This window comes from Melospiza georgiana, chromosome 9 (genome assembly GCF_028018845.1).
Source record: "Melospiza georgiana isolate bMelGeo1 chromosome 9, bMelGeo1.pri, whole genome shotgun sequence".
In the NCBI taxonomy this organism is placed as follows: domain Eukaryota; kingdom Metazoa; phylum Chordata; class Aves; order Passeriformes; family Passerellidae; genus Melospiza; species Melospiza georgiana.
In genome coordinates this window covers 5,758,359-5,783,949 of record NC_080438.1, presented here as the reverse complement: position 1 = coordinate 5,783,949, position 25,591 = coordinate 5,758,359, and the positions used below count along the sequence as shown (strand labels likewise).

Here is a 25,591-nt window from a genome sequence, read left to right as displayed (position 1 = left end):
GCATTTCTCACATAATGCTTTTCTAGGACCCAGTCCTTTCTCTGGTAACACTGCTGTGAATTATTCCCTAGTACTGTTCTTGTAAACTTTATGGTAACTTCATTAATACATTTGTTTGGTGAAGTCTGCTAAACATTCTTTATGATTCCATTCAAATTTTGTATCTTTTTATGCTTTAAAACTGATATATAAGAAAAATTTGTCTGAGCCTTGTATGTATGCATGTCTAGTGTCTGTGCTCTTGGGTAAACCTGTGCATGCTTTTGTTTTCTTTTTTTTTCTTTATTTTTTACAGAGAGTGATAATGAACTCTCCAGTGGCACTGGTGATGTGTCAAAGGATTGTCCTGAGAAGATTTTGTATTCCTGGGGAGAGTTACTGGGGAGATGGTAATGCTTAATTTCTTACATTAGATTTTAGATATTAACATTTTATTTGGTTTGTGTATATTTTATTTGGTTTTATGTACTCCTGAGCAGGAGATTTGACATTCTTCTGCTTACACAGTTTAAAAACTAAAATGCAAGACACATTGAAGTGTAGTTTTGAATCTTAATTTAAAAGGGACTGGTATAGATAACTTGGGTTTTTTTTGACAAATCTTTCCTGTACTATGTGCAAAAGTCTGGTTTTGTTTGGTGTTTGAGAGTGTATTTGTATGTGCTCACACAGCAGGTATGAGTCTTCACAGGCGGAACTTTGTGGTCATTTGGGGCTGGCTGTTAAATCCTGGGGAAACTCAGTGCCAGGATGGGACAGACACAGCAACTCCCATATGTCCTAAGCCCTGCGTGCCAGCTGGTGTACATTTAATTTGTTTAGAAACACTTTTTTTTTCTATTTTTGTGAATGTGCTATATGTAAGCACTTGAAAAGGAATCTAGAAACTGTGAATCCTCACTGAAACACTTTCTGTTGGTGTATAAAATGAAGAGTATTTGTAAGCCCAGACTATGTTCTCAACAGTGTTATTTCTGTTGTTTAATTAAGTGCTTCAGTAGCAGTGCATAGAGTGCCAAGAGAGGGAAAAGTCTGTTTGCTGCCTCAGAGAGACCGGAGCAAGTGCCAGAACCACTTACTTGCTTTTCCCTGTGTAAGCAATAGCTCCTGCTGCTGGAGACAAAAATAATCAGAGGCCCTTAATCTGGAATTGGCTGTTTCCTTTTCCTAACTCCAAAAAGAGAGATGAACAGCATTTTAGGGATTTATTTGGGTAATTCCTCCCTTGACTTGTATCTTTGGAGAAACAGCCTCTTACTGCTGACCTCATCAGTATGGAGATCTTACACAAAGGTTTCTGCATGAGGCATCAGGTTTTACTGAGTTTAACTAAACCCTCTCCTTCTGTTGTTTTCATCTATTCTGTCACCCAAGTTTCTGCCCTTAATCCAAGATTGGAAGATGCCAATTTTCAATTTAAGTTTTTTTAAAATTATTTTGCCAGTTGATTGTTCTGTTTTTAACCTGTGTCCTTGATAAATACCTGGACTCTATGGATGAGCATGTGGAAGTAAAAAGACACCCACAGCTCATGGTCTTAAGTTTCATGTATCCAACTGTTTCTTCTGGTTACTCAAGTATACTAATCAATAAGACAAAACATTCAAGACTTTTGGCGTAAACTATTTTGGAATCCTAACATAATTTACACATAAATCAAGAGCAATTTTTAGTAGTTAAAGCAGCTTAAAATTAGTTTAAAGTGGGTTGAGAAATGAGTGGTCCCAGCCTGTTTGAAGACTAGCAAACATTTCTTCAGCAGTGTCTCAAGCAGTATTACCTGTGGAGAGAAATTCAAATTTGTAAACTGCTTGAGTTCTTGAATAGCGTTATGTTACAGTCTAAGAACAAAACTTAGAGTAACAGGTGAGAATTGGTAAGGATTTGAAAATTAAAAATAAATCAAAAGAAAATCTTGTAGTGTTGTTGAAAGCAGCACCATATGTTAGTAGAAGATCTGTGCACTTGTAAAAAATGTAAATAAACAAAGATTAACATTTCCACTTGAGGAACTGGTGTGCTGATTTGTCTCTTAAATGAAAAATTTCTTGCTTTAATTGCTTTTTGTCATTTCATTAAAATGTCACTGTAACCTATTGGACTCAGCAGAAACACTGTTCCAGGACTCTCTTTCAAGGATATACACAGAAATGAGAATAAAATCACTTACCAAATAGATATAGCATAACTTTTCAATTGTTTGTTCTATCTGTTTATTTTACTGTTTACTGCATCCTCAGCATTAAAGTTATTCTTGCCAGCTAAGCTACTTTAGCTGACTGCTCAACTATTTCTTAAAAAAAAAAAAGTAGTAGCAATGATCAATAACAGTCTTTGATCAGAAACATATTTATCAAGTTGGAGGGTATTCTGTTCATTGCTGCTCTGTGTCCTTTCTCTCTGTTATTTTAAAATTGTATTTATGAGTTTGTGCAGGAGAGTTGCAACATTTTGCAGCAAATTAAAGATGCCAGCATCCATGAATGATGTCTCCCCCACATGATGAAGAGTAAGGTTAGAGTAAGACAGGCTTTTATTTTATGCTCACTTCTGTTGCTCTGAGCAAGGATTATGGAAGCACAAGCTGTTTCCCAAAGAGCCATCCAATACTTGGAAAGTTGGCTGTAGCATTTGGTAATGCTGTCCATCATGGACTCATATTGCTAAAGTATTACCTCAGGCACAAAATACAAACCTAGGACAGGGCAGTAAAGTCTGGTTGTTTAATTCTCAGTTGGGATTATGTTCAGGATGATGTTATAGCATGTGTTAGTTGTTGCCTTGTATTGTTTCCTTGGTTTGGCTGAAAATTTCCTTGTTATGTTTCTATGGAAATGTCCCTTTTATTTGATCAGCTTGCGCAGTCCTCAGGGGATGACACGTATGACCAGAACCATGTAATAACCAAACCAATCCACAACTAGAGCTTCAACTTTCTGATGTGTTTACTATATATCTATTCCTCAACATGCATGTCATAATTCTGTAACTGTTTAGAGTATCTGGTCATGGAATAGTTTGGGTTGGAAAGGACCTCAAAGCTCATCTCATTCCACCCTCCTGCCATGGGCAGGGACACATTCCACTAGCCCAGGCTGCTCCAAGCCCTGTCCAGCCTTGCCTTGAACACTTCCGGGGATCCAGGGGCAGCCACAGCTTCTCTGGGCACCCTGTGCCAGGGCCTTCCCACTCTCACAAAGATTTTCTCCCCAATACCCATGTAACCCAGCCTCTCTGTCAGTTTAACACCGTTCCCCCTACTCCTGTCACTGTCTGTCCCTACAAACGTTCTTTCCCTCCTTTTCATAAGCTCCTTTAAGGTACTGAAAGGCTGTGATAAGGTCTCCCTGCAGCCCTTTGCTTCTCCAGGCTGAACACCCCAAGCTATCCCAACCTGTGTCCATAGCAGAGAGGTTCCAGCCATTGGAACATCTCTGTGGCCTCCTCTGAATGAGTGCAAGTCCTTTAAGTGTTTAGTGCTTTTAATATTTCTGTGAATATTGGCTTTCTTTCTAGCTCCTTCCCATCACAAGACTGTTGAGCTAATGTGACTGACTACAAAATGGACTGAAAAAGATAAAAGGAACTAGTTTTTATTTGGGTATCTGAGGGATGAAGATAAGGATGAAATTACTTGTGCTGCACTGCGCATTTAAAAATGAAAATAATTATTGTTTTCTTAAAGAATAAGGGTGTTATATAATCACATACTTTTTTTAGTTTTCAGGCCATTTAGAAATATAGGGATATCATCGCCAAAGCATAGGAAAATGAAATAGGTTAGAGTATCTTTTTTATTTAAACAGCAGTGATAACCTGTTCATGTCCTAATGACCTGTTTCATAGGTTGAGTACTCTAAACATTCACTGCAAATCCAGGCTCAAATTGCAGGTGATTTAATTAATCATGGCTTGCTGGCATTTGGCTAAACAGCCACTCTCACTACTCTGCTTCCAAGAGAGCTGGGAAACACCACAGTGGTCAAAGCACTTGGAGAGCACAGCACTTCCTACAGCAGAGAGAGCCAAAAATCAGTTTGGGCAGCCTTCTGCTGCATTGCTCTGAAAATTGTCATGAGTCTAAGAGGGTTTATATCTAAATCAGCAAATACTGGTATCTCCAAAAGAGCTTTGCAACATCTATGACGGAAAATTCTGTAATATTGTGCATGTGCAGTGACTTTTGTATTCCTGCATTTCTTGTTTTGTGTGTGTGTGTACAACCAGATAGTAAAGCACCAGCTCAGACCAACAGGAAACCAACAGGCAGATTTATTTGAGGTAGTATTGAGGTAGTAGGATTGTACAAATGTGTGTAAGTGTTCATGTTTGTGGCACTTGGAGCAATCTTTGGCATAAAGCATGGAACTAGAACCTCAGTCTTCATAATGCTACTGTTAAATTGTCTTTTGTTTTCCAAAATTTGTTTTTCTGTACAGCTTAAGTTATTTTTAATTTATTTTTCTGAACCTGAGCTAAATACATATGTTGAACAAATATTTAAATTGGATTGTCTGCACAGATGGCATATTTTTCTCTTTCAATTCAAGTTGTTCTTTATTAGCCAGCTTATTTCAATTTCTGCAACTGCTTATTCCTAATTTTCCCTGATGTCTCCACACCTAGAGAATTTAGATATCACTACATTTTGCCACTGGTTCTTACTGTAAATCCTTGCAGAGTTTTTGCTTTCCATCTGACAAACACTAACTGCTGTAACCAGTGGAAGAAAAGTTTGTGTTGCCAATTGCTGACTCTGCTTTAGTGAATAACTTTAAAGATTTTTAATGTTTTTAATCTTTATTTTGACTCCTGTAGTTGAAGTATAACAGGTAAATGATTATCTTTGTTTCAGGCACAATAACCTTGTTGTGAGACCAAATGGGCTGTCCACTCTGGTGAAGAGTGGTGTTCCAGAAGCACTGAGGGCAGAGATCTGGCAGCTGCTGGCAGGATGCCATGACAACCAGGCAATGCTGGACAAATACAGATTGCTCATCACCATGGTATGGGATTTATTATTTGTTCTTTCCTTCTTTTATTCACTCTCCTTTGGTGGAGGTGAGTTCTGCTGGGCAGCAATCTTAGTCAGTGGCAGGGTGGCAGAAGAATGAAACAGTTTGACTTGTTTTAAGCAACTGAAATTATGATTATGTGACTTTACCTCCTGCCGTGGGTACCTGCTGCATGTCATTAGCAATAGAAATTGCTGACCTACATCTGTAGTAATGCTTGACATTTAGCTTTCTGTTCTCTTCCTGTGTTGGTGACAAGAACATCACCTTGTTCAGGTGTTTTCTTGTGGGTTTTTTAATAAACTCACATCCATCACTTTGTTTTTTCAAAAGTTTGTTTTATGTTTGTCTTCATTTTAGGGGTTTCAATTCTTAAACTCAAACAAAATGGCACAAAATTGAGTATTTCTTCTTTCTGTTGTTTATTTTAAAAAAGAATGTTAAAAGAATTTGGACCTAGAAGAAAACCAGTCTCCTTGCTGTATGGGTGAGCAGAGAGGATAATGCTTTTGGGAATCAGTTCCATCAGTGCAGTCAGTGTGCATTCTGAGGAGTCTGTGGAGCTGTTAGCTCTGTGATGGCACAAGGGAGGAGCTCTGTGCAGTGTCAGAGATAATCTCAGTGTTGGGGTTCTGTTCCAGCTCTGGGAAGTGCAGCAGTCTCCAATACACTTTCAATGACAGAAGTGGATGGAGATCATTTCGTGTGCTGCTCACAGCAAGTGCTGGGTTTGGTACCTGGCTTATGAATTATCTGTCCACACAGAAATTCTGGGGTAGATGTTGTTACTCAAACTTTCCTTTCCTAATGTTTTGATATTGTTTTGCTATTTATCCTCTTAATTTGACATAATTAATTATGCTTGTGAAGTTTAGAAGCATCCCCAGTGTGAGAGCTGTCCTGGTGGCTACTTTTTTCTTTACCAAGAAGGAAGAATGTTTTGCTAGTGTAAATTTTTCATTTTGATGTTGTAGCTGTGTTATATTTTCCTTAGAAACCATTCACAGGACATCTGTCAGCTGTATGGTGCATCAAAGCCACCTCCATTATTTGTTCCTGCTTTCCAAAAGTGAGAGAGACGTTTGTTTCAGGGTGGAGGAGGGAATGGAAAACTTCTAAAATGCAAGGTTTATCTTGATGTTGGGGCCTTGTGCCTTAAAAATACCTTGTAACACTTGGCCTTTTCACTACAGAGATATTGCAGTGATGAGTATTTTGGAAGATGATATTACATACAGTATTTAATACAAAATATTGCAGTCTTACTGATGAAAAATTTAAATCCTCTGCTGAACGGAAGCATTTATGCAAACAGAGTTTTTTTTTTTCTAAAGTGAATAATTTTCCTTCTGAAGTGACAAAACTTCTTCTGTAGTCTATATGTCTAAACTGCTGGCAATCACATCATTTGGCAGTAAAAGACTCATGAAAGAAATGAACAGGAGAGAGTCTGTGTCATACCAAAGCTAGGGCCCATCTTTGGAAAGAGTTAACATGGGATGCTCCAGAAAAAAATGTCAGCTGATTTTTTTTTAATGAACCATTGTCTGATATTTATGTCTGTGAACAGAACTTTTCAGTTTCATTTTGGTATGTCAGTAATGTGAATTAATGAGAGAGAGGAGTAGTATATATCTTTTAGTAGTAGATGCTACTAAAATCTTTGTTGTGTGTCTGTCAATAATAACCTAATACTAATTTAATAATGTTAAACTTCAGAATTATTTGGATATTAATGACTGTTCACTTGCTTCCCCTCTATGAGAAAGCAGAACTGATTTCTTTTATCTGCATTTTTGTTATGCTAATATACCAACAACACAAACTTTATTTATTCCACAATTATTTAATCTTCCTATCAAATCCATCGTTTTCATCTTGATTCTTTCAGTTTATGTATATGTATGTACAAATTCATTGTCTCCTTGTATTTTGGTCATTCTGCTTGATGTTTCTCTTCTGGAAGCTGGATGTGTTTGTGGGTGCCTTGATTATTTCAGCAGTGTATTCCTTGAACATATCTGTTCCTGAGCCACTCTTAGGGGAGTGGGGAGAGCTGGTGATTCTCTGCACTTGCAGTCCTGGGAGTGAAGTGGGCTCAATACCAGAAGGAGGTGCTGCAAACATCTGTGAACTTGCACCATTGCCTACTGACATCCCACAATCCCCAGAACCTCTCTCTCCTCAAACAGCTCCCCATTGCTGCCCAGTCCCTGAGTGAGGTTCTGTCCCATGCTATCAGGTCCTTCCTCTGAGCCTACTCTCCGAGCACTCCAGTCCTTCCCTGCTATTCCAGCCTGACCTGCGCCCCTGTGTTAAATTGATAATTATGAGGAGCAGGGCACTGGAGACCAGTAGAAAAATCTCTGCCATGAATCGGTCACAGCTTGAAAGATGAACTCAATACATAGAATTATTAGTACTGAAAATGTGATTTATGGTTGCCTCTACTGGGGACAGAGTGAAATCTGGTAAAAACTCTGATTTTTGTACAGTGCTACTGATTAACTTCTAGTGAAACTGTGCTCACTAGTGAGAGTTGTGTTGTTGGCACGCCAAAAATGTGTGCCTTGCTATACTCTCAGTGACAGCAGAGTCTCAGCATTTAAATTAAGTTTAGAGACCATGGTGTAGACACATTAGGTGATCTTTCCAGTCTTGTGCAACAGTGCTGTGTTAGATGGGCCAGCAATCAGTCCCATCACCTAAGAAATCTGGCTGTGCATTTATCCTGTGTTTATCCATCTGTATTCAAAGCTCTGGAACCTGCTGCAGAGTTTCTCAGCTACAGGAGTGCTTAGTGCAGTGTGTTCTGTAGGGGAGGGTAATTTGGGGCTTGTTTTAGAGTCTCAATTCAGCACTGAAAGCAAAATAAAATGTCTCATTTAGAAAAGTCAATGCTGCACTTATTTTCTCCAAAAGGCCTCCGTGTCCTCTAATCCAGGAGTCTGTCAGGAATGATCTGGTGAGCTGTGTTCCCTCTTCCCTAGATCAGAGCATTGATTTTCCATCTCTAGGTGAGTTTGGAGTTCCAGGAGGGAAGGGAGAAAGAAATCCTTGGGCTCTCACAAGTACTGACAAGCACTCTCTTAGGTCTCCTGCTGAGTTCCAGCTTGATGATTACCATGAGCTGCTCAGGAATTTTGACTGGAGCACAATAATAGGCCTTGCATACAATTTTAGAGAGTGGGAGTTGTGATTTGGCAGCTGTTTCATTTCTGACATATATGTAAATGTGTTCTGTATGACAATCAAAATCTGCCTTACTTCCCTTGCCATGGGCTCTTCACAGTGCTGCACATGGCACCTGACAGGAAGGGATAAGTCACATACACATCAGTAGGGATAAATGTCTATTTTTATTTATGTAATTATTGCAAGGAAAATAAAATCAGAGTGAGAAAAATCTGCTTGTTATAATGAAGAGGTAATACTGTACTTAAAGAGCTTTTGTAAAATCATGTCTGATCTGTTTGTTAAAGAATATAGAAAAATGTGCATGAGCTGAGGTCAATTCATTGACAGAGTGTTTTCTCCTGCCTTCTTGGCATTATTTCATCTTCACTGGTTCCTCTCCAGAGACTGGAATGAATTTTTCCATGATGATGTGTATTCAGAGCTCTGATAAACTGGTGACTGCCAAGCCCCAGTGTAGCCTGTTTAGGACTGGAGTGAGTGGTGATTGTCTGCTGCAGGAATCAAGGATGGTGCTCCCCTTGCCCTAGTGTGTTCTTGTCAGAGCAGGTGTCAGGCACCGTCACTGTGTGCCTGAGCAGAAATTTGCTGTCACATGATGGCAGTGATGCAGCAACGTAGCCTAAAATACTTGTTGCCTCTGTATGGGGACAGATGTTTTATTTATTGTCTCTTACTCTGCTTATTATCAGAGTTTTGCTTCTCTGTTTGAAGTGGTTTCATTCTTGTAAGAATTCTCAGTGCTGAATTTCTAGGGTGAGACTTATTTCCTGTCAGAGCTGAGTGTAGTAGTGTAAGTAAAATGAGAACAGGAACAGGAGGCTGTCACTCATGTTCTGTAGTTTGAAAACTTTTGGGTGGACTGTTTTAAGGTACCATTTCTGGTTCTAAACTTTGTGATTTATTCATAAAAGACTTCCAGTTTGCAATAGAAATTCCCTTAAGAAATGAACTGTATGTTCATCTAACAGCATATATAGATTTATTTTAAATGCAGCTACTGCTGTGGTTTAAGGAAGCAGAACTTGTTTTAAGTTTATTATTATTATTATTTTTAAGTAAGATCAGAAAAATGAGCCTCAGATACAGCAGAGGTTGGTAGTGTTGTATTACTCAACACAATGAAAGTTTGTGTAGGAATGAGAATGCCTTGTTTTGAACAGGGTGGTGACATTGAGTTGAAGTTCTTAAAGAAAGATTGAATGGCTGTCCTTCTAAATGACTTGTAAGAGAACCAAAAATAGGATTATTTGTTTATTGTCATAATTTCCTTTGGCAATATGAGCATGTGCTGGGACAGTTAGAGATAATAACTAATTAAAGGGTCAGGCTTCAGAAGACTTGGCCAAAACCCAGCTTTTTCTGCTGACTGTATTTTTGGTGGCTTGTCTCTGGAGCAATAACATTTCAAGGCACTCCACATATGAGTGAAAATCCTAAGAATTCTTCCAATCTCTGAGAGGCATGAAAATAACAAATCTCAGTAATTTAATAATTTGAAATGGCACTAATCAGGGGGATCACTACTCCAGCAATTTAATTCTCATGCAATGGTGAGCAATTATGGGAAAGTATTTTCCATTGCTGCAGAAGGTGGAGCGAATGGATTGGATTTGGGGCTGGATGAAATGAATCAATTTAGAATTAATATATGTAGTTTATCTGTTCAGTTTGGACCAGCATTGTTATTGCTTATTCCTACAGGACAAATCCTCTTTTTTTAAAGCAAAAGAAAAGAACTCAGAAGTTAAGCTTGCAGGTTTCTGGAATTGTGTCTTGTCCTAAATTAAGAGTTAGAAATAGCATAGAAGAAAATAGCAAAACCTGTTTTTGAAGTTCAAACACAATCTTCCATGTATTGAATTGAATCTAGTTATTTGTTTCTTGGAGCATCTCTCTTCAGACTGAGCTTCAAGCACTGAAGATCAACTTTCAAGTAAACCTAATGCAGAAGTATATTTATTTTTTAAATTTTGAATTTATCCAAACTGCTCAAACACTAAAAGGTATTCACTTCTTTGTTTCACACTCAGTATTTACTTGGCTTTTTAATTTTGATTGCCAGTTTGCATAGTTAGGAAAAGGAAGACTGAGGAGATCACAAGTGAGTCACTCTGTCTATCCAAAGAAGATTAAATGCAGTTGACTTTGAAACTGGTGTCTTGATGCCAGGTCTGTGTGGTTTTGTTAATTTTGTTTTTAAATTTATTTTATTTGTGTGAAGCAAATACAATTTGTGTGAAACAGTTTATCTGGGAATTGAGAGAATTCCTTACACAGGAAAGCTATTTTAGTGGGAGTAGAAAATTAATCCAGCTTATTTGCAGCCATACCAAAGGATATGAAGTTAGCACTAAGGAGGGCAAGAGGAATATTTTTTTGTCCCAGTGGCATCGTGCAGGGTTGCACTGCTCAGTGTTCTGAGACTAATTAATCAGTTAGGGTGTCTAATTAAAAAGATGACTGTTCACCAGCTGCCACAGCAGGCTGGTTAATGGACTGAAACATTAGAGTATTTTTGTAGGAAATATTTGTGTTCAGAATGCTGCATCTGTTTGTCCTGATTGAAAATGGGGGAGTTTAGGCCTCCCTAGCAAGGAATAGATTTATTTTGGTTTCGTATATTTATTTTGTCTCCTTACCAATTAGGAGTTGTCTCCCTTGACTTTTAAAGGAAATAAATATCAAGGATGGCATAGCAGTATGCTAAACAGCTGTAAAAGATCCTATTACATAAGGATCAATGATCTTTGTAATAAAAATGTGAATTTTTTTCAGTTGATTGAAAAGAGAAAAAGCTAATACCTGTTACTTTGCCTTTTGAATGAGGCACTTGGGCATTAAGCAGATTAATTCTGGAGGAACTGATGACTTTTTCTGAGTTTCCCGTTTCTTTGAAATTCTGTATATATAGGCAGTTTCTTAGGTTTTACTTTTCCCACCTTTTCTCAAAAGATAAGGATAGGATGACTGTTACTCAACTCTTCTCTTAAATTGAGGTAATTCATTTCACGGCAAGTAGAGTCTTGATATTTTTGTAATGTAATGTGGTTTGTAGAGACAAATCAGCTCCTGCTGGTTGGAGTGATAGGAAGCTTCATTTTTGGTGTAAGCTGATCTGTTGGTGCTGACAGTTACAGTCACCTACTTTGAATTATTTTAGTGGTGCTGCAACACGGTGGGACAATAAAATATATAGGAACTGAAAATACTTACTAGAAATCAGTGAACAATTATTGTCTCTGAAGAGTAGAAGTTGATACAATTTTAATTCTTTAAATATCTTCATTTAAATTCAGACTTCAGATAAAAGGTTTTGTTTATGATAAATGTACCAGGATACCTAGTTCCACAGCAAATGTTAATGTTTCTCTTACAAACTCAGGAATAAAATGTCCCTAAGGTGAATTTAATTTGCTAAGTTTTGATTCGTTTAGCTCTCATCTGGAAAAAGTCTTTCAATTTTGTGTGCACAAAAGGGAAAATCTTTTGCTAAGTCTTCATCTTCAAATGAATTAATCAGTTTAGTGACAAATCCCTTCAGGAAATAAAGGAGGAGCATCAATTAGTAATTTTTATTTTTATGTAATCTAAATTTTAATGTTTCTGTATGGTACTTGAGGTGGAAAATATCACAGTAGTATTTTATTTTTATGGCCTGCATAAAATGATAAAATATTCTGCTGCATTTTTTCTGCAGCTTGTTTTCCATACATAACCACATATAAGAACATTAAAATATCAGAATACAATTCCTGGCTCTTGAGGTGATGTATGACCTCTCTGCCCTTAAAGTATCTTCAATTGACACATTTATTCTGAAGGGTGGAGTAGAAATGAGATTTGCATGTGCCCTGTTGGAGCCTGTTCTCTTTTGTCTGTGTGAATTTGTGATCCATTATCTGCAAACCGAGGGAGCTGAGTTGCCCATCATTTCAAACAGGGATAAAACCAAAGGAGTATCAGTATTATGGCCTGAATAAGTTTAAATGATGGTTACTGGAAGAACTGATATTGCACCAGCTAGTGTCATAAGCTCAGGATATATGAATATTGATGCAGATAACAAGTGGTTTTTAAGTAGGATGGAATTGGGATGTGTCATTGCCTTGCTGTTCACTCACAGTGTGGTAAGAGCTGCTAGGACTTGGCACCTCAGTGCTGGTTTGAAAATCCGTGCTATTCCTTCCTGGATAAAACATAAATAGATATCCCAGTTGAGTTTGAACGTTGGTTTGTTAGTCAGTGTTGTTTCCCTCTAGCAGTAATGATGCTAATGCTGAAAGAGCAGCTGTAGTAGAGACATTTTAAACCATGATTTTCAGTATTTGAGTAAAACTGGATTGTTTTAGAAGTTCCCTGCAGGGTGTGTTGCTTTATGAAATTCTGTGGGTATGATCTTCCCTGTTAGCACAGGGCACTGCTTACCTGGAGGAAAAGTTAATGTCTGTGTCCACTGCCAGAGCTGGGATTGCTGAGGGATAATTGTGTTTGAGGGAATCAACTTTCTCTTGGTATTCCTCTTTCCAATCCACTTCTTCCTAACAAGTCTCTGTTTTCAAATAAAGATTGCATAACTGGCATTCAGGAGGCTGCAGCACTCCAGAGCTGGAGCTTTAGAAATCTTAAATACCTTTATTGAAGAGAGCAAACCACCTTTTCCTGACTATTAGTTGCTGATTTCAGTATGTAAATATTTGATGCTATAAAAATTAAAGAGTGAACTAAGAATCCAAACATTTGGTGTTTTAAAGTATCTTAAAATGCCTTTAACACCAATACTGGTGGTCAAGACTTTAATAAAGCTTGTTTTACCATAGCTGTGGACAGCAGTTCAGAACAACTAGAATAGTAACAAACCCAGCAAGGTTTGAGCTGCATGTGTAGAATATTGAAGTGTACAGAAGTGATGAACACATCTCCTAAATCCAAACTGGAATTTGATATTGGAGTGAATTCTGAACCTTTATGTATGACTTCTTCATGATAAAACCCCAAATGACACGGTTACTTATGTGTTCTGTAGGATATTCTTCTAAGAGCCTGATCTAGTATTAAAGTAGATTTTACAGTAATCACTTCAAAAGAGATTAGAAACCTGTAGATCTTCTTTACAGTCTGTATCCACTAAGGAATTTTTTCCTTTTGCAGTGATGAATGTGGTCATATAAATGAAGAGTCATATCTCCTGTCAGCAAGCAAATTTGCAGCTGCTGAGGTAAACTAACCAGAAGGAGATTGTTTGCAGTCTGCTATTGCATATACTCTTTCTAACAATCTTTTATGTAGGTTTTTGTGGACACAGACAAATATTTTGGCAGCTAGGATTTTTTTTTTCTTGCTGAGGATTTTCATCAGTTGCTTTTTAAACTGACAACCAAATGCTGATGATATGGAGCGTCACATATTTTAATCATATCCTGCATATGACAAAGCTGTCTTCAGATGGGTGGTTTGTCTTCAAAGTAATCCAGTTTCAAAATACAACTTTTTTTTTTTGACTCTGTAGTACAAGATACAGCCTGCATTAAAACTAAATAGTCATTAATGGGGATTGCAGTTTCAGACGGTGTGCTTGCCAAAAGAAGTTTCCTATACTGCATGTTCCGTCTCATTTTTATACCCTTATCTAGCATTTCCAGGGCTAGTCACAGTAATTGTGGAGTTTTATTTAAACAATTTCTTTCTCTCCCCCATTGCTCTCAGAGCGGATCACTGTTCAGGTGTGGTGTCAGGGTGAAATGGGAGCAAGAACTGGGGCTGGGCAGGATGGATGGGTATGGCAGCCTTAGGCAGGTTAATTACAGTAACATTGCAGTCTAATTACACTTTTTGGTGCCTGTATGGCAGAGGAATTTGAGCTGCCTTTTGGATCCATGCCCCCTTTCTTTCATGAGTTTGTAAACGTGATTCCAGAAAGTTCTTTTAGGCTTTGTTGTCACTTGTCTAGATTTCCTTTTCCTTTCGGTAAAGACTCTCCAATTCTTCTTTAATGTACATTTGAAAATATATAAACACACATTAGGAATAAAATACACCCAAAAATGCTAGAATGAGTATTCTTTGGTGATGCTTTTGTACATGCATGTATATGTGTTCAGTGCAGAATGGCTGCCCCTGATACAAGAAGAATGCTGATGCTGAATGCCAGCAGTGGATTTACACAGCTGGCCATCAAGGAGTAATATTTGGATGTCTGCTCATTTATTTTGAACTCAAAACCATGAATTTCAGGCAGCCATGCACTTAAGTTTAGGCCATTACACAATGAGGAAGTTAATTTCATAGAAAGCTCAGAGCAGCAGTAGCTGGTTGTCTTTTCAGGACTGTCTGCAGTGTCTGGTTGTGTCAGCAACAAGCCTTGGAAACAGGCAGCCAGGCTCCTTTAGCCCAGGCAGAGCCACATTTCTGAACCTCGGATTTAAAGTCTTTATATGCCCATGTCTAAGATTTATCCTGACTCCTTCAAATGTATGTAGAGTGAATATTGTACATGGAGTTTCCCTTGCAGAAGCTGTTGACTTGGTCACAGATTAGGTAAAATATTTACCTACATAATTTACATTTGTAGAAATGCTAGCTTCACATGATGCTTGAGAGGAGATGAGTTAACTGTGTGTCCAGCCTCAAGGATTAATACTGGGGCTGGAGAAGCAAAACTACAGAAATCCACTTGAATTTTCAGTGTTAACCTTGTTGCACAGCCCTGTGTATTATCTGAATTTCCAGCGTACATCTGATTTTTTGCTGCAATAAGAAATTAATCTTATTATTCTCCATTTAGTGCAAGCAAAGAACCTGCCTTTGAGCTCTTTTTTTTCCATGCTAGTTCTGCTCATTGGAAGCTCTTGTGGATTGTGGTGAGAGACTTTTCATCTGGGTCAAAAAAGATAAGTACTCCTAGAAGCAGCCTTAATTTTCAGTGCAGTGAAGCCAAAATAAAAGACACATGCTGTGTTAAAATACCAGTTTACACTGGGATCCTAGCACATGCTATCTACATGGTTTAAGTGCAAATATTTCCAGTACAAGTTACTGTTTCTAGTCATAATTTCCTGAAGTATCTGTTAAATACTTTGCTTATTATTAATTAAGGCTTGTCTCAGTATGGCTTTTGAAATATTTCACGGAGCACACAGTACTTTTAATTTTAAATAGAAGTAGCAGTTTTGACAGTCTGAGGAATAATGGATAGGACAAGATTTCTCTGAGATTGAAAGTGCTTGTATAATAAGGAGCCCTGAAATGGCCATCAAGGATGTATCAGAAATTTAAAGATATGATCGTCTTGTAGTCATAGGCACCTTTAGAATTCCATACATGCAGAGACAGAACGCTGCTGCTTCAGACAAATCAATTTTGGTACTTCCTAACTTTCAGTACTTAATTAAAAATCATTAAGTAACCTTTATCATGGAATCTTAGAATGGTTTGGGTTGAAAGGGACTTGATATCTCATTTTCAGTCCACTCTCTGCTGTGGTGGGCAGGCAGAGCTTCCACCAGCCCAGGATGCTCCAAGCCCTGTCTGGCCTGGCCTTGGACACTTCCAGGGATCCAGGGGCAGCCACAGCTTCTCTGGTACATTTTATGGAGCTAGATAAGGTCACTGCACATCAGAGAAGTGGTAAAATGTGTTTGTTTTTTCCTCCTGTGAGAACTTGCAATGTGCAATTTTCTACTCACCTTGAGATGCTCCCTTGCATTCCTTAGAGTTCTCTGGAATTGTACTAATTGGGATCTCTAAAGCAGAATCCCCCCAAAAAACCCAACTTCTGTTTGTCTCTGAAGCTCTTCCTGTAAATTGAGTCATAGATGATACATTTTAAGCCAGCAGAATGTTTGATTATTCTACTTTTGACTGCCTTTAAAATTCTAGTTGCCATAACAACTTTATTTCTTTATTTTTAGCACATCAGTTGCCATAACAATAAAATATAGCTTTTTGAATGTAATCATTTTCCCTTACTTTCTTTTTGCTTTGTTTTATAAAGAACCTTCTTGGGGGGAACGGAAATGTGTTAAAGCTCATCCCCTGTGAGCACTTGGGTTAGAACATTAGCTGAAAAAAATAAGGCTTTTTTAAATCTAGCCTTCTTCCATTTCTATGGCATTTTTTCTGACTACTGAGTATTTTCATAACTTAGGCAGAAAAATGAATGCAAATCATTTTCTTCAAATAATTTCTACTTGTTTAAAACCTTTCTTTGTAAAAAAATTGCTTTTCCTCATTCTTCTTTCTTTTAGTTAGTGTTACTAGAAAACCTTAGCTGTTAAGAGGACCATTTCTAATATCTTTTTTCCAATATACAGAATGTCTGTAAAGTCACTGAGTAAGAGGCAGTGTTTTGTTCAGCATGTTTGGGGCAGTTTGATGCAATACATCTTTTAAATATATGAACAAAGAGATTGATTTCCAGCTTCAAGCCATAATCTTGAGCAGAGGGGAGACGTTTATGTGGGAATTTAATATTGGTGAAAGAAGTTGGCCTTGAGTGTAATCTATAGATTTGACTTCTCCATTTCCTGATAGTGTCCGTTTCAAAAGGATTTGTAGATATCAATGTTGTCTTTATATTTAACTTTTTCCTAGTTCTGATCAAGTATATATTTTGATTTCAGTTTTTTTAAGATATGGCAGATAATAACAGGTTTGGTATTTTTTCTAGAATAAATGATTTCTTAGCTCACATAACATTTTACATGTGCCAAATTCTGGCTATAAATATAAATGTCCTCATTATCTAATAAGACAAAATTTGCTAGTTATTGGAAGTTGAATGTATTTAGATGTCATTAATCTTGAAAAATAGTTATCAGATGTATGATGACTTTATAAATTTTAATTAGCTAATTTTTAACTCAGGGCTGTAGGGGGGTAAGTCAGTAATTCTTGCTTTCAGTGGCATTTTCCTAACACCTCTCATTTCTGGATTCCATGTCTGTGAATTACCCAGGAATATTCTTCCACTGTTACTGGCAACATTTTCCCTGTAGATCATTCTCAGCAGGAAGCTATTCCTTGTCCTTTCTCATATACGGATATTGATGCAAGTGTGTTTAGATCCATGCTGGAGGAGAACAGAAGTGATACCTCTTCAGCACTTCCAGCTGGGAGGAAGATTTTGTCTAAATGAAGCTGAGCTTAAAATCCATAAAAAGAAATTGTGCCACCCTTCAGGTTATAAATAGTTATTGTGCCATATCCTTCTCATGTTCCTCTTTCCTATTTCTTCACAATGTGGTAGAATAGTAATCCTGAGTAACACTTAGTTTAAAATAGTCTTAAAAATCCACTATTTACTTTATTTTTAGCTTTTTTGTTCTCACGAAGTAGTGGAGTTGGATTTACTGGGATTTGAGGTTGGTACCACCTGCTCCCCAGTAGACTCTGCACTAAAACAAATAGCAGCTCTTTAGTTCTGAACTGATTCTGCCCCTACCAACAGCTGGAGCTGTGCCTTCATCCTCTAAATGATCCTGATTGTTCAGTGCTTTTCTGAGCCACCTCTTGTGTCCTTGAGGAAGAACTATTTTTAAAGAAATCTATTAAAGGAACAGTTTCGGGTGGAATGTGTCAATTCTGTAATCAAGTAAAGCATAAATTGTTGGTGTGAGCAGGCACGTGTTTCCAGCCAGCCTGTCTGGGTTACACTGGATGTTCTGGGAGGATGCTCTATGGTGGTTTAACCCCAGCCACATCCATGGAGAGAGGATTTTAATCTCTTCTTGCTGTCTGAGTGAGTTTGTCACATAAGAGCTGGCAGTTCACTAAGAACTACTAGAAGAAAATACTTAGAGTAATAAGAAGAGAGAACTAGACTGAAGTGGAACATCCAGACTTTTGGTTTTGAAGGACAGGTGTATGTGGGTTCAATCCTCATGTTCTTTGTAGTTGCTTTTGCATGGGCCCTACAAGTTGGCTGCCTAATTAAGGGTGTGATAAATTATTCATCAGTTGAACTCATTAAATCAAAATCGCTTGCCTTTTAAAAGGTCATGGTGTAGTTTAAGAAAACTGTTTGGCTTGCAGTGTGTGAAAAATTGAAGCAGGCGATCACAATGTTTGGGATTTTTGTTTTAAATAGTTTTAAGGTTTCTTATTCTAGCTCTGCTGAAATGGAATTACTGCTAATACTGACTGAGCTTATGCTCCTGCCAGGCAAGCTGGAATCCTTTTCAACATATACTTTCTTGGTGCCCACTTGAAATATGCTTTTAGAATACCAATATCTATGGAATGTAATTTCTGGCTTCACACAGACAAAAGTATTAATAAAAGTACAGCTATGTCAAAATATCTCTCTAAAAGGTTTGAATGAATGCAGTACTAAAATCTCTTATGTATTATTTTGAAATATGAAAAATTACTCCTACAGGAAAGGGCAATGCTGCCTGCACTGTGCAGACTATTATCTACATTTCAGCATTTCTTCATTTACAGTTCTATTAATTGCTTTGTCCTGTGATTTAATATTTTAATTGTCCCTTGAAAGATGGGAGCAGTGAAGGATATTAAGTTGGTATTGTTTTGCCAGTACGCTTTTCTTTTTTAAGCTGCTGCTAGTGGAAGAGCAGGTGGTTTAATTCAAGTGGCACATGCATGAAACTCTCAGAGGACACATGTTTAAATTTTTGCTCTTTGTACCATCCTAAGTTTATCTGGTGCTTCTTATCATATATGGTCAGTCAGTAAGTAGCATCCTTATGTGCTGTTGAAAGCAAATGCTCTTTGGCTCCTGAAAAATGTTAATTATCACCATTCAGTTGGCTGCACAGCATTTCCCTGAAGTAAATTCCCTTCTTGATTGATAGTTTATTGCACAGAGTTCTATTTCCATCGATTCAGGGCACAGGAGTTTGGTGGTATTTGTTATCTGGATTGAGCTTGTAAAGTGGATTCAATTTGTTGTAGGACCATCAGTATCATCTTGAGGGAAGCTAGAATTCAGAAATTCAGAAAAATATTTGCTTTATATGCATCTTTGAATGGCATCCCTGCCCATGGTGGAGAGGGTTGGAACAAAATTATCTTTAAAATTCTTTCCAACCCAAACCATTCTGTGATGCTATGAAATATAATCCATGAGATCACAGGCATTAATGTTTAAAAGGAGATTGTAGCAATTTACTCCAAAAGCTTGCATAATATTTATTAAATACATTAATAATATTAGGAAAAATTTGAAAGTTTCAAACTTTAGAAGCATTTGATGTAATTATTGCTTAACAGCATGAAAAGACTGCACAATAAACTTGCAAATGTGAATGCCCATCTCTCTCCACTGATCGACATAAAAATAATTATTTGCCCATTTCTTCTTGTTCTGCATCGCAGCATCCTAATTACCTAACACTTGTTTGATGCTGGCTAATATTTGCATGATTAGAAACAGTGCTGGAAAAGGACTGGGCTGTGAGTGCAGCAGAGGATCAGGCTGCATTCTCCTGAACTGCCCCCACCCTTGACTCCAGATTATACCAGCCTCTTCCTTCTGCCCCACCTTACAGAGCCTGCTCTGCTGCTGCCACCAAATCCAGTTTTGCAGAAAAGGCCTGTGCTGACTTTTTTCCTGTACCAGGAGGTGAGTGCTCCACAAGAGCATCTGCATTTCAGAGCTGCAGCTGTACCTGATGTCTCTTGATCTTTCTTGCAGCACCAGCTACTTGAGCCATAGCAGTGTAAAATGATTTATGGCATGCTTTAGGATCATAGGTTGGGAGGGAGAAGGAAAGGAACTTGTCTCTGATAGCAAAACTGAAAAATGGGACTAGCAGGTGGAGAAATGGTTTAAAAGTTTCTACAATATACTGTTTCCTTCAGTATATTCAGAAGGAATATCTATATTATATATATTAATATATTCATCTATAGAATATATTAATCTATATATTCTATATATATTAGATATAGCTATAATATATAATCTATATATAGAATATATATAATATATATAGTCTATATATGTAGAATATAACATATAGAATGTCTTATATTCTAAATATGGATATATTTGAATATATTAATCTATTCTCTAGATTAATATATGCCTTATATTCTATATATGAATATATATGTTCTACATATAGAATATATGTTCCATATGTAGAATATATATATTTATATATAGAATATAGATATTCATACATATAATACAATATACTGTTTCCTTCACTGCTGACACTTGTGGGTTTTTGCCACTGGCCCAAGTGTGTTTAGTCTTGATGAGGATGAGTCGAACCACAGCAAGAAAAGTTCTGAGCTGATGGTGAGACTTACAGGGAGAGTGAGACATCGGAACAGGGGCTCAGTGTGAAAACTCCATCCTTGGAGAGGTTCGTGGCTCAGCTGAATGTAGAGCCCAGCACAACTTGGCTTAAATTTGGTGTTGGACCTGACTTAGAACTTTGTCCCCCCGCTTTGGAGCAAGACATCAGGTCAGATGGTATCTACAGGGCACGAGGGGTTTGAGAAGCCCAAGCTTGTTTTGAGAAAAAAAGAATGGGTTTATTTATAAATATATAGACACTTGTTATGTCTCATCATATGCCTGCACTGAGGTCACAGTCCCCGTGTGTTCTGTGTGAGCGCGAGCTCTCCAGCAGGTTTTAAATAGACAGCTGGAGTGGGTGGATCTGGGGAAGAGGCTTTATATTCCAAATAACAAATAGAACACATTTCTGCCTTAAATACAGCACTAATGTGACTTCATAGAGCAACTTCAGACACCAGTATGATGTAGAAAACCCTATCTATGCATGCATACACACACACAATTTTTAAGGCAACAAATGATTTTTCCTTTGTTCTCTGCTGCTTTTAAGCTGCACTACAAATGCAAGCTTTATAGAATAGAATTATTCTGGAGGCATTAAAAACAAAACCAGGGTGTGCATAAGATACATGTAAAAGTAAATAATGCCAGAGGTAGTTAAGATTTTTAAAAAAGCAACCTGAAGGAACACCTTTATACTTTAGGCTTAGGAGAAAGTATGTAAAAGAAAAAAATACTGTAAAATAACAAAAAAAAAAAAAAAGAGTTGGGCAGAAAACTTGAAGTTGATGAGCTGGTCTGTATATCAACACTGTCATTCAGGTCTGCATCTAAATAAATAACTGCTGTGTTCCTTATCCCTCACTCAGCTCGACCTCCTTGCTCTCATCAATGCCTTTCAGAGAGATTTTACAGAAATTATTTTTGTCCATTTAATCCAGCTGACCATCCAATAATTTAACAAGGGAAGACTTCAAACTAGAAATGAGTGGTGTGACTGAGATGCTGCTTTGTGCACTGCAGGGATTGCTTCTGTCAGTCTTATTTCCTTACAACAAAGGATTTACCAAACAAATACTGCTATTCCTTTTCAAACAGAATGACTAATAGATTGTTTTCTTGCTTGAAACTTCTAAATCTCATTCCATATGGACTTTTTCTGTCTGAGAAGCTTTATCTGGTTTCCTTTCAGGGTCACATATCACCCCTGCTTTCATTGCCTTGCTTTGCATATACAAAGCTCGTGCTCCTGCCACATCCCCTCTGTTTTCAGCAGGATCAGATGGTGTGAGCCTTCTGGTTTGTGTGGTGATTTGTATTGTTTGTAGCTGATGTAATTTATAAAGAAGGTGAGGAATTGCTCCTTCTGTTGGGTCTGAAGAGTGCTCAGGTCCACCGGCTGGATGTAACCAGCTATGGAAATGTGCACCATGTGGGATGCTGCCTTGATGACAGTAAGCCAATTCTTCCAATAGAACTTTTCCTCACTTCCTTTTCTTAAAACACAAATTAGAAAAAATTCTGAAGCAAGTTTTATTTAAAACCCTGCCAGAGGCCCAAATGTGCCCCTAATCTCCAAATTAAAAAACTTGCCGTAGAGCTTTTAACGTGCTGTCTCTGATACAACAGTCTGGTATTGCTATATTTTGTAAAATTCCCTCTGTAACTGCATAGTTTCATCAGGACTAGCTGATTTCTGATTAATTTTCACTTAAATATATTTCACTTATATATATTCCTCTAAACATACATAAAACAGTACAACTTATTGCTGTGAGCATGGTGCAGTTTACAGCAAGTGGCTGAGGTGATAAAGCCACTGGCAGCTGGCAGCATGACTGTTTTTTTTGAAAAAGTGAAGTGAAGGAGATGAAGGAAGACTGCTTATATTCCCAAAGACGTCAAACTTCCCTGCTTTTGAACCCCTTTGTCCCTTCAGTTAAAATTTCTTTAGAGCACACATTTTACCTGTGTCTAGAACCAGCCAGCAGAGGCTGCCATTGATTTTACTGTTATTTGCTCAGCAGAGCCTGGACTTCTCCTAGCAGACCTGAAACATATGGCTGCCAGGAGTGCTTGTTCTCAGAGCTGAGCACTCTGAGCACACACAGTAGGCACCAGCTGGGGCTGACCTGACACCAAGGTGACTCGATGGTCACTGTGACATCTGGAAGCTTAAATAGTTACCAGTCCTTAAATCTGTGTGGAGCAGGATGTACTGAGCACAGAGTTCCTGTGATCTGCTTTGTCAGGCTGTACCTTTGCTTTTCTCATGCCCCTGTGTACCTTTGGGGCTCCCTAATGTCCATTTTAAGGTGTTTTGGCTGTTCACATCCCTGGTGCTAAGCACGATCTGCCCTAAGGAGAAGTGCTGGTCACTGCCATGCCTGTGCACGCTGTCTGTTCTCGTCCTCCTCCCCTACAGGAGGAGTGGGAAGAGGAGGAATAAAAATTGCTCCCTATTGTTCTACTCTGGTATGGATAACTGGGGCTTAAAGCTGTGCTCAGGGTCTAAATTTAGTCATTAAGTCTGTTGTTACAGCCACTTACCATTCTGAAGTATCGGAGATAGTTTAATTTTTTCTTAAATCCTCTGCTACAAGACTTTGGAATGATCACATGCCCTTGCTGCAAACTACGCTGCTGCAGTTTGTGCTGCCTCACATTGCTACAGACTTGTCATTCAGACTTGGACTCTGGCTCCAGGCAATACTCTAAATACAAGATGTTAACTCAGGAGCAGCTTATTAAAATTTTGCCTTTGGTTTGCGGTGGAGCTAGAAGAACTTAAATCACTAGTTTCCAGTGACTTGGTTGGTTAAAGCATCCAAGACACATCTTCTGCTGGTCAATAGCCCAAAATGCTGTTCTATGGTTGGTGTTTTGGTATTTAAATTTGCTGTTTCAGTGTCTGAGGATGCATGGAGTGTCTGTAAGACAACTTTGATGCTTGTACTTCTGTGACTGTATTTATTTTTAGGAAGCACAAAGTAACCAAAAGTTCTGAGTACTTAATCAGGGAATAGCTGCATCTGTTTGCAGGAGTAGAGAGCTTAGTTAATTGGAAAATGATGTGTTACAAGTATTTGTATTTAAACTGATGTTGAAGCTATTAGGGTAGTGATAATACTGGTACAGTATCAAAAATTGGTAGAGGTGAGTTTAGTAACATGTATGTGTTAAGTTTGGAAGTAATTAATTTGGGGATATAATTACAAAGGGGGCTTATAAGGGAGAGTAGAAAATTTGTGTGGCGCTGTAGCAGATACTTTACCAAGCTAAACCTCAGCAGGTGGTCCTTGAAAGGTGAGTGCCCAATGAATAACATGGGATTATTTTAGCAAACAATTTCAATGGGGCGATGACGGTAGTTTATGAGGTTATGTCCGGATTATGTATGCACATCTCTCTAGGAGGGACGTGTTGGGTTTCTCCTGAAGCACCCGGAGCGGTTCAGGAGCTGCGGGTACCGGGCTCGGTGGGTCCTGTGCCTTTCCCGGTGCCGTTCCCGTTCCCTTTGCCGCTGCCGGTGCCCGCTCCCGGTGCTGTTCCTGTTCCCGGTGCCCGGTGCCGTTCCCGGTGCCCGTTCCCGGTGGCGCTCCCGCTGCCAGCAGCGGCGCCATTGGATGTGCCGGGAGCAGGGAGGGGAGCGGCCGGCACCGCTCCAGCGCCCGGCGGGCTGCGGCGGGGAGGAGGAGGAGGAGGAGGAGCGGGCTCAGGTGCAGGCAGTGATCGCACGGGGGGAGCAGGGAGGCAGCGGCAGCCGCTCCAGCCGCACCGCGGTACCAGCGCTGACTCTCTGACAAGTATTGGACATAGCGGATGCCTGTAGGTGAGAAAGCTTCTCTATTGCTTTAGCAGGGAATTGGAGAAACGAGTGGTTTTTGTACGTGCTCTGTTGCTTATAGACAAAGGGAGCGAATAGGCGGAAATATTCGGGGATGTTATAAAATCTGAAAGGACTTTCTGTACAGCGTGGCAGTACACGACAGGAAATTAACTCCAAAAAGAATGCTTTCTCTCAAAGTGCTGCGACAGAATTGAACATTTGGCTTTTCTAGTGTCTGAAATTCGTCCTGAAGACACGACAAGGACTATCAGAAACATCAGAGAGATCCTGGTACTTTTAAAGAGACTTAAAGCTAATGCCAGCTGAATGACCTTGGAGATGATTTTATGTGGATTCATTAATTTTCACTGCTGATCTTCTAGTCTCAGGAACTCTAGGATTAATGATGCTTTTAACGTTTTTGGGGCCTTTCAAAAAAACAAGATTGTATACATTTAATTACCTGCCTAATGATTCCTGAACTAATCAAGCATTTACTTAAAACTGAACACAGAAGATGCTTTTAATGTTTTCTCTCTCCATAGCTGTGAATAAAATGAACAAGGTAGTGTCCTGCAAATAGAAGAACAATTTTTTAAGCAACTATTTATTATGCAGATCATCTAATAAATATAGAAACCTTAAACCCCTGAGAAGATGAAGCTGAGCAACAGAATAATGGAGTAGTAAACAATGGCAGCTTTTCTAGTCAAATCAGCATTTCATTAGCTTCCCAGCAGAATGCAGATGGAAGTTTCTGAGCTCGTTGTGTGGGGTTTTGTGAAATGATTCAGTTGTTGCTACAGAGGTGAGCAATATCATGGATATACCTATGAACTCCTGGGTGCTGATCCACTGTAGTAGATATGGCAGAGTTTCTAAAGCTGATTCTTTTAAATTGCCATTGCTGAAATTAAATTCAAGCATTTTTATTTTGTCTGTGGCGACACTGAATTATGATTCTGGCATTTGTAATTGTAATGGACTTATAACTGTTTAAAGGAACTGTAAATATTGACATGAGCCTCCAAAATCTATTTTTAAATTATTTTCATTTTTAAATGAATAGACATGATCTTCCTCATTGTATGTGAGATGTATGTTTTCTTTCTTGGGAGCCAGAGGACAAATCTCATTCATCCCCCCCACCTGTCTCCCCCTAAATAAAATTCATTATTCATACCCAAATAGTGGTGAGTCTATTGGAATTAACCTTGACAAAGATGTTTTCCTTACCTTTCCAATGAATCGCATGGATAAGATGTAGTACCATCTTCT

At 38.4% G+C, this 25,591-nt stretch overlaps 1 protein-coding gene across 3 annotated transcripts in view; it reads left to right on the top strand.

Moving 5' to 3' along the window:
* RABGAP1L (RAB GTPase activating protein 1 like) overlaps positions 1 to 25,591 on the top strand; it is a 229,205-nt gene that overhangs the window by 47,636 nt on the left and 155,978 nt on the right. For all 3 annotated transcript variants that reach the window (XM_058030211.1, XM_058030210.1, XM_058030212.1), the window contains 2 exons: positions 296 to 389; positions 4,856 to 5,006. In XM_058030211.1, coding sequence (XP_057886194.1) covers positions 296 to 389; positions 4,856 to 5,006 — 245 coding nt within the window. The remainder of the gene's footprint in view (positions 1 to 295; positions 390 to 4,855; positions 5,007 to 25,591) is intronic.